General features: G+C 38.5%; 1 protein-coding gene across 2 annotated transcripts; it reads right to left on the bottom strand.

Moving 5' to 3' along the window:
• Nucleotides 1-1,240: 1,240 nt before the first annotated feature.
• Med18 (mediator complex subunit 18) lies at nt 1,241-12,314 on the bottom strand. Of its 2 annotated transcripts, none has more exons than XM_046469029.2 (3): nt 12,190-12,314; nt 11,489-11,633; nt 1,241-2,363 (listed from the first exon to the last, which is right to left on the bottom strand). In XM_046469029.2, exons 2-3 carry the CDS (start codon nt 11,559-11,561, stop codon nt 1,810-1,812), a joined length of 627 nt encoding a protein of 208 aa, XP_046324985.1. In that variant the 5' UTR covers nt 11,562-11,633; nt 12,190-12,314; the 3' UTR covers nt 1,241-1,809. The 2 variants fall into 2 exon arrangements, with proteins under 2 accessions (XP_046324985.1, XP_058427008.1); XM_058571025.1 differs by having other exon boundaries at nt 12,205-12,300.
• Between the last annotated feature and the right edge of the window lie 1,110 nt (nt 12,315-13,424).

Genomic DNA, 13,424 nt, shown 5'->3' on the forward strand with positions numbered 1-13,424 from the left:
TATTTATTTATTTATTTAGTAATGGTGCTAGGTACCAAGGTCTCAGGCACTCTAAGACAAGTGCTCTGCCACTGGCCCCGAAGGGTCTGGTTTAACATAAATAAAGAACTTGGGTTAAGCTATGGAACCAACCTGGGTGCCCGTCAACAGATGAATGTGAATAAAGAAAATGTGGTACATACACACAATAGAATATTACTCACCCATAAAGAAGAATGAAATTATGGCATTTGTAAACTGGAGACTATCATGATAAGTGAAATAAGCCAATCCCAAAAACCAAAGGCTGAATGGAAGTTCACTGGATTTTGTGAAGTTCATTCTCCTTTGTCTAAAAGAGAATGAAGGGAACAGAGGGAGGATGTGACTAGCAAAGATAGAATGAATCAAACATAACTTTCTTATGTTCATATATGAATACATGACCAGGGTAACTCCACATCATATACAATCACAAAAATGGGAAGTTATACCCCACGTATGCAGGTAAAATACATTCTACTGTTATGCGCAAAAAGAACAAAAAAATAAAGAATTTAGGACAGCACTGTAACATGATTAGAACCCAATAAATGTTTTTTTTTTTTTTTTTTTTACATTTACAAAAGAACACTACAGATTAATATCCTGGGAAATAAACAGAAACCTAATATGTATGAAATGTTTTTATAAAAACAAATATATAGCTGGGCACAGTGGTGCATACCTGTAATCCCAGCAGCTGGGAGGCTGAGGCAGGAGAATCTTGAGTTCAAAGCCAGCTTCAGCAAACAGGCACTAAGCAACTCAGTGAGACCCTGTCTCTAAATAAAATACAAAATAGGACTGGGGATGTGGCTTAGTGGGTTAAATCCCCAGTACCCCCCCAAAACCAAAACAAACATATATGTGTATATATATGTATGTACATAAATTTATAAAAACTAAAGACTAGAAAGCTATATACCAAAATAGTGTATTTCCTTAGATATTATTTTTACTATTTTGTACTTTAAAATGTCTCATCAACAAATGTGCCACTTTATGATAAGTGAGAACTACCATTTTCATAAAATTAAAACTGAGGGACTAGAGGTATAGCTCAGTGATAAAGTACCTGCCAAACATGCTTGAGGCCCAGGGTTTGATTTTGAGCACCACAAACAAACAAAAAATTAAAACTAAGAATTACCCTTATTGTTGCTTCAACTTCTAATGAATCTCCCCTGAGGGTATAAAATAAGAGACCAAAGAAGCAGAATTATAGACATTTTTAAACAGCTTTTATTACTATTCAACACAAGCTCACAGGTTCTGTTACAAACCTTACACATAATAATTAAGAGACTTTTCTTTCCAAAGCTAATTTGTCCCAGTTTCCCTTCTTTATGCAGAGGGATTAGACATATTCTGTGTTATCCTGAGCCTTTAATTTAAAAAAGCTGCCATGGTTGGGTGTGGTGACACACACGTGTAATCCCAGCGGTTTGGGAGGCTGAGGCAGGAAGATACCAAGTTCAAAGCCAGCCTCAGCAACCTTAGGGAGACCCTACGCAACTCAGCAAGACCCTGTTTCTAAATAAAATACAAAAAAGGGCTGAGAATATGGCTCAGTGGTTAAGCGTCCCTAGGTTCAGTTCCAAGTACCAAAAAATAAAAAAAATTTTTTTTAAATAAAAAGGCTGCCATGAATGTGAAACCTCACGAGGAATACACTGCAAAGAACCAAGTAAATTCTCACTGTCCTTCCTGAGCAACACCTGGCTGGCAGTGGTAAACTGGGGCATTTATAACATCTTTTTTCTAACATATGAGGACAGACTGTCTTAGTCACATGAGCCTTTTGGGGTCTATTTTCTCCAGGTGAACCAGAGGTTTCAGCTGCTCAGCAAAGTTCCTCATGTCATCAGAGACCACGTCCTGCCCGGCTGGTGCAACAACACTTAATTCCACAAGATAGGAGAGCGACAAGGCTTCAGTGCTGTCTGTGTTCCCTGGCACCAGGATGCGGAAAATCTTGTATACCATAATCTTCATAATGCCCTTACGAAACAAGTGTCCCTTGGCAACAAACTCATGGTCCATGCGGAAGCCCATTTCCATCAAGAAATCTGTGAGGTTTTCAGATGTGGCAATGTCCACACAGTTTCGCACCAAAGCGTATCGGTTCTTGTCTCCCATTTCTGGCTGTCCCAGGTAACGCAGATGCCAGGGTGCCCCTGCTCTATCCATAGAGCGCCGGGCCCTCAGGACAAATGGGCTGGCTTGCTGGCCCTTCAGGAGGAATACCATCTCATGGTCAAGGAAAGTTTCAGGTTCCATGTTGTCACATAAACCACGAAGGCGGTGGATAAGGCTTTCCAAACTGTGGTCTAAAACACTTCCTAAAGAGGGAAAAAGCACTATTAAATCTCAGCTTTCATTTTGGGTCAAAGAATTAGCAAAGGATTATTTAAAAAAACAAAACAAAAATCTTAAATGAAAAACCCAACAGTTTAGTGTAGTACTATGTAAAACACAGGCCTAATATATAAGGAGTTATATTGCCAAGCTATTGTATAACATTATGAGAAAGTTATTTCCCTTTCTTTAGGATCTCCCTAGAAATGCTAATGTCCAGAAGTTCTTGCTCCTTGGCCTCAGAGACTTTAAAAGACAACGGTGAGAATGTCGTTTATTTTAACAATCATATTTGTGGGATTGATTTTTTTTTTCTTTTTTGGTGTTGGGGAGTAAACCCAGGGCCCCACCCATGCTAAGCAAGTGCTCTATCACTGAGCTATACCCCTGGCCACAATTATCTGCTATTTCCAGCAAGTTTTGTTTTGTGCGTGCGTGTGTGTGTGTGTATAGTGCTGGGTACTGAACTCGGGGCTTCACTGCATGCTAGGCAAGTGCTCCACCACTGAACTATAACTCCAGCCCCATAAATCTTCCATTTATGTAAGAACATATAAAGTTTCTTTTTTTTTTCTTTTGTGATGCTGGGGATTAAAGATTGAACCCAGGGCCTTGTACATGCTAGGCAAGCGCTCTACCACTGAGCCACATCCCCAGCTCTAAAATTTCCATTTTATATATTTTTTGAAAAGACAATGAACTGCTTCATAAAAACATTAATCTTAGTCTTCATTTATTCATCCTTCTGGCAACATTTAACACAGTTGTTACAAATTATACCCTTGGCCTTTAGGACACAAATCACTCTTGGTTCTTCACCTAACTCAGTGACTATTCCTTTAAGTTTTCTCTGCTTAATCTCTTCCTCTTGCCTAAATGATGGAAGGTCCTACAACTCATTCCTGGTCCTTTTCTCTATCAATAGTCTCTTTGCTAGGCATGGTGGCACATGCCCATAATCCCAGCAATTCAGGAGGCTGAGGCAAAGGATCACAAGTTCAAGGTTAGCCTCAGCAACTTAGTGAGGGCCTCAGCAACTTAGTGAGACCCTATCTCAAAATTTAAAAATAAAAAAGGGCCAGGGATGTAGTTTAGTAGTAAATCACCCCTGCGTTCAAGCCCTGGTACCAAACAAACAAAAAAACACCAAACACCCCCTTCCTCCAAAATAAGTCTCTTCCTTCCTTGGTGACCTGAGTTGATCCCATAGCTTTAAATACTATTTTATTTCTTGAGACTCCCACATTTAAATCATGAACTGTAGACTCATATATCCAAACTGTCTACTCGATTTTTCCATTTGGATGCCTAACATACATTTTTGTTGTTGTTGTTTCCAGGGATTGAACCCAAGGGCACTTAATACTGAGCCCCATCCCTAGAACTTTTTATTTTATTTTGAGACAGGGTCTCACTAAGTTGCTTAGATGATCCCAGGTTTCATAATTATCTTTTTTTTATTATTATTTTTTGTAGTTATAGATGGACAGAATGCCTTTATTTTATTTGTTTATTTTTATGTGGTGCTGAGGATCAAACCCAGTGCTTCAATGTGCTAGGCAAGCACTCTGCCACTGAGCTATAGCCCTAGCCCTCATAATGACTTTTAAATATTACTTTCATTTCCTTGAATCTGCCAAGCTCTTTCCTGCCTCGTGGTCTTTGCATTTGATCATCCCTCTGCCCTGACAACTCTTTTCCCTAATCATCTCATTTTCATCCTTTGGATCTCAGCACAGGTTCATCTGCTTAGACCTTTTCTGACCACTCCAGCCCCTCAGTTCGGTTTTCCCCCAACCTTCCCCACCAATTATTCTATCATCTACCTTTTATTTCCTTGTATTTCTATTTTTTTATTTACTTTTTTATTTTTTGTTTTCTCTAATAAACTGTAATCTCTGTAAGGTCAGGGCCTCCTACTGCCTAGCACAGTGTGCCCTGGCACAACTCTTAAATAAATCTTCAATCACATGCTTACCAGGACCTGGTAGTCCATTGCTGTACTTAGAACCCTGTTTGTTTTCAAATATTCAGTCTTTTGAATCTTACTGTTAGTTTTTGCAATATAGTAACATTTTGTAGTGATCTAAAGAAAGTGTTGGGAATATATGAAGGAAGAACATTTTTAGCATAAGGGATAAGAGAAATACATTGCCAAATACTTGTTATTTTCAGACAATAGTAGGCATGTCATTCTGGCTAAAGAGACTGATCAAGGGGGAAAGTGGGAAGAGATAATGTTGGACAGATAACAGAGAACATAATATGTAGGATCTTGTAGAAAATGGTCTAGATTATATTTTATTTTAAATCACATAGGAAACTGGAGGGTTCTGAGCAGAGGATTTATTTGCCTTATATTTTATTTATTTATTTTTCATATTTGCCTTATATTTTAAAAAAGACCACTTGCCTATTGTGTAGATTAAAGAAGACGAGGTTGATGAACCAGGCATGATGGCACATGCCTATAGTCCCACTTATTAAGGAGGTAGAAGGATCACTTGAACTCAGGAATTCAAAGCCAACTTAGGCAACACAGCAAGACCACATTAAAAAAAAAAAAAAAAAAGGCAAAGGTGGAGACAGGTTACTGCAAAGGCAAGGCAAAAAAATGAAAGCAAGTTGGACCAGGTAGAAATGATCAAGGGGGTGAAAGGTGGATTTTGCTTTTGTTTTAGAAATGTGGATTAGGTGGATATAGGATGTTGGAGAAAGAAGTCAAAGATGATTCCATGGTTTTTGGCCTGGGAAGATGAAAGCTGAGAGTTGCCATTTACTTTGATGGGAAGACTACAGGAGAAATAAGATTTTGAGGTGGAAAAATCAACAGTTTGATATTGAACAGGTTAGGGTGAAGATGTGTGTTAGGAGCAGGGTGTGGTGGCACAAACCTAAAATCCTAGCAACTCAGGAGGCTGAGGCAGGAGGATTGCAAGTTCAAAGCCAGCCTCAGCAACTTAGCAAAGAATTTACAGCAAGAAAGCCTGCACTACAGAACATTCTTGGCAAAATATTCCACAAGGAGGAAATGAAAAACAACAATGAAAATTTGCAGAGGGAAGAACTATAATAAAGGAAAAGCCAATCAAAGGAGAAACCAAGTCAAGTTAAATGCAAAAATAAACAAAAATGACTGGAAATACAAATCATGTCTCAATAATAAACCTGAAAGTTAATGGCCTAAACTCACCAACCAAAATACTGCTAGACTGGATTAAGAAAAAGACCCACCAATATGCTGCCTTCAATAGTCTCAACTCATAGGAAAAGATGTTCACAGACTGAAGGTGAAAGGTTGGGATAAAATATACCATTCACATGATCTTCATAAACAAGCAGGGGTTTCCATTCTCATATCAAATAAAGTATACTTCAAGCCCAAGTTAACCAAAAGGGATAAAGATGGTCTTTTCAGGAGCTGGGGTTGTGGCTCAAGTGGTAGTGTGCTCGCCTGGCACTGGGTTCGATCCTCAGCACCACATAAAAATAAAATAAAGATATTGTGTCCACCTTTAAAAAAAATGGACATTTCATACTGCTTAAGGGAACCATACATCAACAAGACATAACAGTTATAAATATACATGCCCTATATCCACCTAATCCACATTTCAATGGAGCCTCTATCTATGTTCAAGAGTCAAAGAGACCACAACACAATAATTCTGGGTGACTTTAGCATACCTTTTTCACCACTGGATAGATCTTCCAAACAAAAGCTAAACAAAGAAACTATAGAACTCAATAATAAATCAATAACTCAGACTTAACTGACATATAATAGAATATATTATCCATCAACGAGCAAATATATTTTCTTCTCAGCAGCACATGGATCCTTCTCTAAAATAGACCATATATTATGCCACAAAGCAACTCTTAGTAAATACAAAAAAGTAGAGTTACTACCCTGCATTCTACCAGACCGTAATGGAATGAAATTAGAAATCAATGATAAAATAAAAAAATAAAAGCTACTCTGATACCTGGAGACTGAATAAAATGCTACTGAATGAACAATGGATTGCAAAAGATATCAAGGAGGAGATTAAAAAATTCTTCGAGGTAAATGAGACACTGATACAACATATCGAAATCTCTGGGACAGTATGAAAACAGTTTTAAGAGGAAAATTCATTTCACGGAGTTCATTCCTTCAAAGAAGAAAATGTCAACAAATAAATGACCTAACATTACAACTCAAAACCCTAGAAAAAGAAAAACAAATCAATTTCAAAAGCAGTAGAAGACAGGAAATAATTAAATTAGAGATGAAATCGATGAAATTGAAACAAAAGAAACAATTGAAAATATTGACAAAACAAAAAATTAGTGCTTTGAAAAAATAAATAAAAATGATAAACCATTAGCCATGCTAACGAGGAGAAGGAAAGAGAAAATTCAGATTACTAACATCCATGATGAGAAAGGAAATATCTCAACGGACACTACAGAAATTATTTTGAAAATATGTCCTCTAATGAAACAGAAAATATCAAAGGCATCAACAAATTTCTAGAGGCATATGATATACCCAAACTAAATCAGGATTATATACACAATTTCAAGCAAGGAAATAGAGGACACCACCAACCAAGAAAAGCCCAGGACTACATGGATACACAGCTGAGGTCTACAAGACCTTTAAAGAAGAACTAACACCAATACTCCTCAAACTATTTCATGAAATAGAAAAAGAGGGAACACTTCCAAACTCATTCCATGAGGCCAATGTCACCTGATTCCAAAATCAGACAAAGACAAAGACACATCAAAGAAAGAAAACTCAGAACAATATCTCTAATGAAGATAGATGCAAAAATTCTCAATAAAATTTTGGCAAACTGAAAACAACAAAAGCATATCAAAAGATAATGCACCACGATCAAGTAGGGTTCATCCAAGGGATGCAAGGTTGGTTCAACATACGGAAATCAATAAATGTAATTCATCACATCAATAGACTCAAAGATAAAAATCATATGATCATCTCAATAGATGCAGAGAAAGGATTTGACAAAATACAGCACCCCTTCATGTTCAAAACACTAGAAAAACAGGGATGTCAGGAATACAACATTGTAAAAGCTATCTATGCAAAGCCCCAGGCCAACATCATTCTAAATGGAGAAAAATTGAAAGCATTCCCTCTAAAAACTGGAGCAAGACAGGGATGCCCTCTTTCACCACTTCTATTTAACACAGTTCTTGAAACTCTAGCCAGTGCAATTAGACAGACGAAAGAAATTAAAAGGATATGGATAGGAAAAGAGGAACTCAAATTATTTCTATTTGCCAACGATGATTCTATACCTAGAAGACCCAAAATATTCCACCAGGAATCTTCTAGAACTAATAAATGAATTCAGCAAAGTAGCAGGATATAAAATCAACACCCATAAATCAAAAGCATTTCTGTACATAAATGACAAATCCTCAGAAAGAGAAACTAGGAAAACCACCCCATTTACAATAGCTTCAAAAAGGAAAAAAAGAAATACTTGCAAATCAACGAAAGAGGTGAAATACCTCTACAATGAAAACTACAGAATGCTAAAGAAAGAAATTAAAGAAGACTTTAGAAGATGGAAAGATCTATCTTGTCCTTGGATAGGCAGAATTAATATTGCCAAAATGACCATACTACCAAAAGCACTATACAGATTCAATGCAATCCCAATCAAAATCCCAATGAAAATAGAAAAAGCAATTATGAAATTCATCTGGGAAAAATAAGAGACCCAGAATAGCCAAAGCAATTCTTAGCAAGAAGAATAAAGCTGGTGGCATTACTATTCTAGACCTTAAACTATACTACAGAGGAATAGTAACAAAAACAGCATGGTATTGGCACCAAAACAGACCTGTAGACCAATGGAACAGAATAGAGGACACAAAGACAAACCTACATAATTACAGTTATCTCACATTAGACAAAGGCGCCAAAAACATTTATTGGAGAAAAGATAGCCTCTTCGACAAATGGTGCTGAGAAAACTGGAAATCCACATGTAACAAAATGAAATTAAACCTCTATCTCTCACCATGCACAAAACTCAACTCAAAGTGGATTAAGGACCTAAGAATTAAACCAGAGACCTTGCACCAAATAGAAGAACAGGTAGACCTAAATCTCAATCATGTCAGATTAGGCCCCAGCTTCCTTAATAAGACTCCTAATGCATAAGAATTAAAACCAAGAGTCAATAAATGGGATGGATTCAAACAAAAAAGCTTCGTCTCAGCAAAAGAAACAACCAGTGAGGTGAATAGAGAACCTACAGAATGGGAGCAAATCTTTACCACAAACACATCAGATAAAGCACTAATCTGTAGGATATATAAAGCACTCAAAAACCTTAACACCAGAAAAACAAATAACCCAATCAATAAATGGACCAAGGAACTGAACAGACACTTCTCAGAAGAGGACATACAATCAATCAACAAATATATGAAAAAATGTTCAACATCTCTAGCAATTAGAGAAATGAAAACCAAAACTTTCATCTTACTCTAGTCAGAATGGTAACTATCAAGAATACAAACAACAGTAAGTGTTGGCAAGGATGTGAGGGAAAAGGCACACTCATACATTGCTGGTGGGACTGCAAATTGGTGCAGCCAATCTGGAAAGCAGTACAGAGAATCCTTGGAAAACTTGGAATGGAACCACCGTTTGACCTAGCTATCCTCAGTTTATACCCAAGGGACTTAAAAACAGCATGCTACAGGGACACAGCCACATCAATGTTTATAGCAACACAATTCAAAATGGCTAAATTGTGGAACCAACCCAGATTCCCTTCTCTAGTGATTAGTGATATCGAACCTCTCATATGCTTGTAGGCCATTTGTATGTCTTCTTTGCAGAATTGTCTATTTAGCCTTTGCCTACTGTTCTTTTTTTTTTGGTCCAACAGCTAGCATATGATTTTATTTATTTATTTATTTAAATTATTTATTTATTCTAATTTATTATATGATGGCAAACTTTGGTATATATACACAATGGAATATTACTCAGCATTAAGAGAATAAAATCATGGCATTTGCAGGTAAATGGATGGAGTTAGAGAATATAATGCTAAGTGAAAAAAACCAAAGGCCGAATGTTTTCTTTGATATGAGGATACTGAATCATAATGGTGATGGGGGGGAGCATGAGAGGAATGGAGGAACTTTAGATAGGACAAAGGGGAGGGAGGGGAAGAGAGGGGGCGTGGGGATAGGAAAGAAGGTGGAATGAATTAGACATCACTACCCTAAGTACATGTATGAAGACACGAATGGTGTGAAAATACTTTATGTACAACCAGTGACTTGAAAATTTGTGCTCTATATGTGTAATATGAAATGTAATGCATTCTGCCATCATATAATAAATTAGAATAAATAAATAATTTAAATAAATACAATCATATGCTAGCTGTTGGACCAAAAAAAAGGAACAGTAGGCAAAGACTAAATAGACAATTCTGCAAAGAAGACATACAAATGGCCTACAAGAATATAAGAGGTTCGATATCACTAACCACTAGAGAAATATAAATCAAAACCACAATAAAGCCAGGCACAGTGCCACACACCTGGAATCCCTATGGCTCAGGAAACTGAGATAGGAAGATTGTGAGTTCAACGCCAGCCTCAGCAATTTTTTTTAAGGGGGCAGGTACTGAAAAATGAACCCAGGGGTTCTTAACCACTAAGTCCCATCCCCAGCCCTTTTTTATATTTTATTAGAGACAGGGTCTCACTGCATTGCTTAGGGCTTCACTAAATTGCTGAGGCTGGCTTTAAACTCACAATCCTCTTGCCTCAGCCTCCCGAGTCACTGGGATTATAGTCATGAGCCATCAACCCAGCCAGCCTCATTATATTCTCTAACTCCATCTATTTACCTGCAAATACCATAGTTTTATTCTCTTTTATTGCTGACCCTATCTCTAAATAAAATATACAAAAGGGTATGTGGCTCAGTGGTTAAGCACCCCTGGGTTCAATCCCTGGTACCAAAAAGAAAAAAGCACAGGGGCTGGGGCTGGGGCTGGGGCTCAGAGGTAGAGCGCTTGCCTAGCACATGTGAGGCGGCTGGGTTTGATCCTCAGCAACACATAAAAATAAATAAATAAAATGAAAAGATATTGTGTCCAACTACAACTAAAAAAAAAAAAAAAGGTTATTCTGGCCAGGTGTGGTGACAAATCCCTGTAATCCCAGCTACTTGAGAAGTTAAGGAAGGGTAATACAAAGAAGGATGGCAAGTTCAAGCGCAGCCTGAGGAATTTAGAAAGACCCTGTCTCAAAATAAAAAATTTTAAAAGGGCTGGGGTTGTAGCTCAGGGTATAGAACTTGCCTCACATGAGTAAGACCCTGGGTTGAATCTCCAGTATGGAAAAAAGAGGGAGAGAGCGAGAAAGCGAGAGAGCGAGAGAGATAGATAGATATGGGGATTGATTCTGTCCTATATCATAAAATGGATGAATCCCAAGTACATTACGCTAAATGAAATATGTCAGTCACAAAAAGACAAATACTGTATTATCCCACTCATATGAGGTATCTAAGATATTTGAAATGAGAAAGTAGAAAGATAGTTGCTAACGCCTGGGAGTAGAAGAGAGGGGAAATTAGTATTTAATGGGTATAGAGTTTCAGTTTTGCAAGATGAAAAAGTTCAACAGATATGAGGTGCAACATTTCAAATGTTATACTGGCAAATTTATAGTGCTTAATGAATTTGAAACCATATTTTTAAAATATTGTTTTAGTTGTAGTTGGACACAACACCTTTATTTTATTTTTATGTGGTGCTGAGGATCAAACCCAGCATTCCACATGTGCTAAGTGAGCGCTCTACTGCTAAGCCAGGACCCCAGCCCCTTGAAACCATACTTTTAAGTTTAAAATAATTTAAAAAATAAGGAGCTGGGGTAGAGGTTGTCTACCATGCATGAGGTTCAGTGTTCAATCCCCAGCACTGCAGGGGATGGAAATTGTCTGCTGAGTGTCAGAAATTATGCAGGTTACCTTTGTGTAAGTCTTTCATATCCACAGAAGCTGAAAAGAGGAAAGCAGGTAATCCCAGCTTTCTGGTTTACTTACCCTGAAGCAGGTACTCCATCATGTTAATGGTGCCCCCAGTAACAGGCATCATGGTAACTGGGGGTGCCTCCATGGTGTCTGTCTGATTAATTGAAGACTACAGAACTGGACTCAGAGCACCCAGTAAGGAAAGGCACAGGATACCCTGGAAAAGTAACATTTGTTTATACATCAGAGATGGAGAGATACCAGGTTTGCATGGCATTGGCCCTGGAATCAAGATTAACTCATTCAAAATTTTTGAGTATCCCCTTATGTGGCCAGTTCCAGGAACTGACGATATAGAAATATACAAAGAAAATTTGACCATGGAGTTACAGAGTAACATTCTAGTTTCAACTTCTAAAACCTCAAAAAGGTATCTGTTCAATCTTGAGGAAGTCACGTAACCTCTCACCGTCTTTTCCCTATAAAATGGGGTCAAGGATACTAACCCTCCGGACTACGTGGCTCAAAAGACATAACAGACATTCAATTACATTCGGAAAACCTGAAAAGTGACTTTAGGGATCTTGTCTTCCCTTCATTTTACAGATTAGACACAGAGACACGGAGAGGGATACAAGGCAAGTCACAGTGCGCATCAAGTCAGTGGCAGAGCCTGCGGCCGAGTAGGAGAGAGCCTCGCGGAAGCATAAAATTCTTTTATAAAATGATAGTACAGATCGTCCTAAGCCGGCATCCTGGACGTGTGCACTTACACTGGAGAAACACACCTCCGCCCGCACTCCGCCCGCAGAGCCTTTGAGCGACAATTATTCCCCAGACCTCAGAGCACAGGAGCCTAGCAAAACACACCACAAGCATAACCGCCCCGCCTCCTCCTCTTCCCACTTCCGGCAGGAAGCCGACGTCGCGCAAACGAGGCGAGACACTGCCGCCTCGCGACGTAAGGGTGCCGAGAGGGTCAGAAATTGTTTCTTTGCGGGCAAGCGGAAACGCATGCGCAAACATGCGGCACTGGTTTGCACAGTAACTGCTCTGTGGTGGCGGAGGAAGCTTGACGTCATAGGTCCTCATCCAAGAAAATATTTATTTTTTTCCAAGTTCGATGACCCAGAGATGTTTTTGTGTAGGAGATCTCTTGGAACTGGTAGAAGGGAAGAAAGAACTTACATTTAAACTTTGATCGCAGAAACGCTGACTCGGACAAGAAAGGGAGCTTCACGAAGAGAAGGGGAGAATGTTATAAAACAAAGACCTCTTTTTATTAGATACCTGAAGGTGAAAAGGAAGACGCCCTATATTGCTTAGCATAATGTTGTGAGCAACTGGGGATCTCAGCAATATCCTTTTTTTTTTTCACTTTGCTATGGATATTAACCTCAATTTTAAAATACTAGGGAGTGGCGTGCACCTGTAACTACTCAGGAGGCTGAGATGGGGTGGCTTGAGCCCATGGTTTGAGGCCAGCCTGGGCGATATAAGACAACCCAGCCTCAAAAATAAATAAAAAATATGGGGTGGGGGTTGTAAATTCAACATTTATTGAACTCTGCTAACGTCAAGCACATAAAGTGTGGAGGGAGCAGAGATTAGGGAAAGATGAATGAAGCATTCACTTGAAGTGCAGAAATTAAAAGGATACTAAAAAATTCAGTGATTAACAAATAATGTCTCGCATAGTTAATGTAAAAGTAAAGCCAGCCCAGGTGGCCTAGACTTTTAATCCCAGCAACTCATGAGACTGATGCAGGAGGATCACAAATTTGAGGCCAGCCTGGGCAACTTAGGGAAACCTTGTCTCAAATAAAAAGGAAGGGGGATGTAGCTCAGTGGTAAAGTGCTTCTGGGTTCAATCCCTAGAGCCCAAACAAAATTTCCAAAATTTAATAATCCTCACAGAAACCCTATGAATCAAGTGCCACTATTAACAGTGGTACAGTGGGAAAACTTAGACAACAGATGTTAAATTACATGCAAGGGAGTAGAGAGG

Source organism: Marmota monax, unplaced genomic scaffold, assembly GCF_021218885.2.
Source record: "Marmota monax isolate L192 unplaced genomic scaffold, Marmota_monax_Labrador192_F-V1.1 WCK01_AAM20220418_F8-fsc00008, whole genome shotgun sequence".
Taxonomy (NCBI): domain Eukaryota; kingdom Metazoa; phylum Chordata; class Mammalia; order Rodentia; family Sciuridae; genus Marmota; species Marmota monax.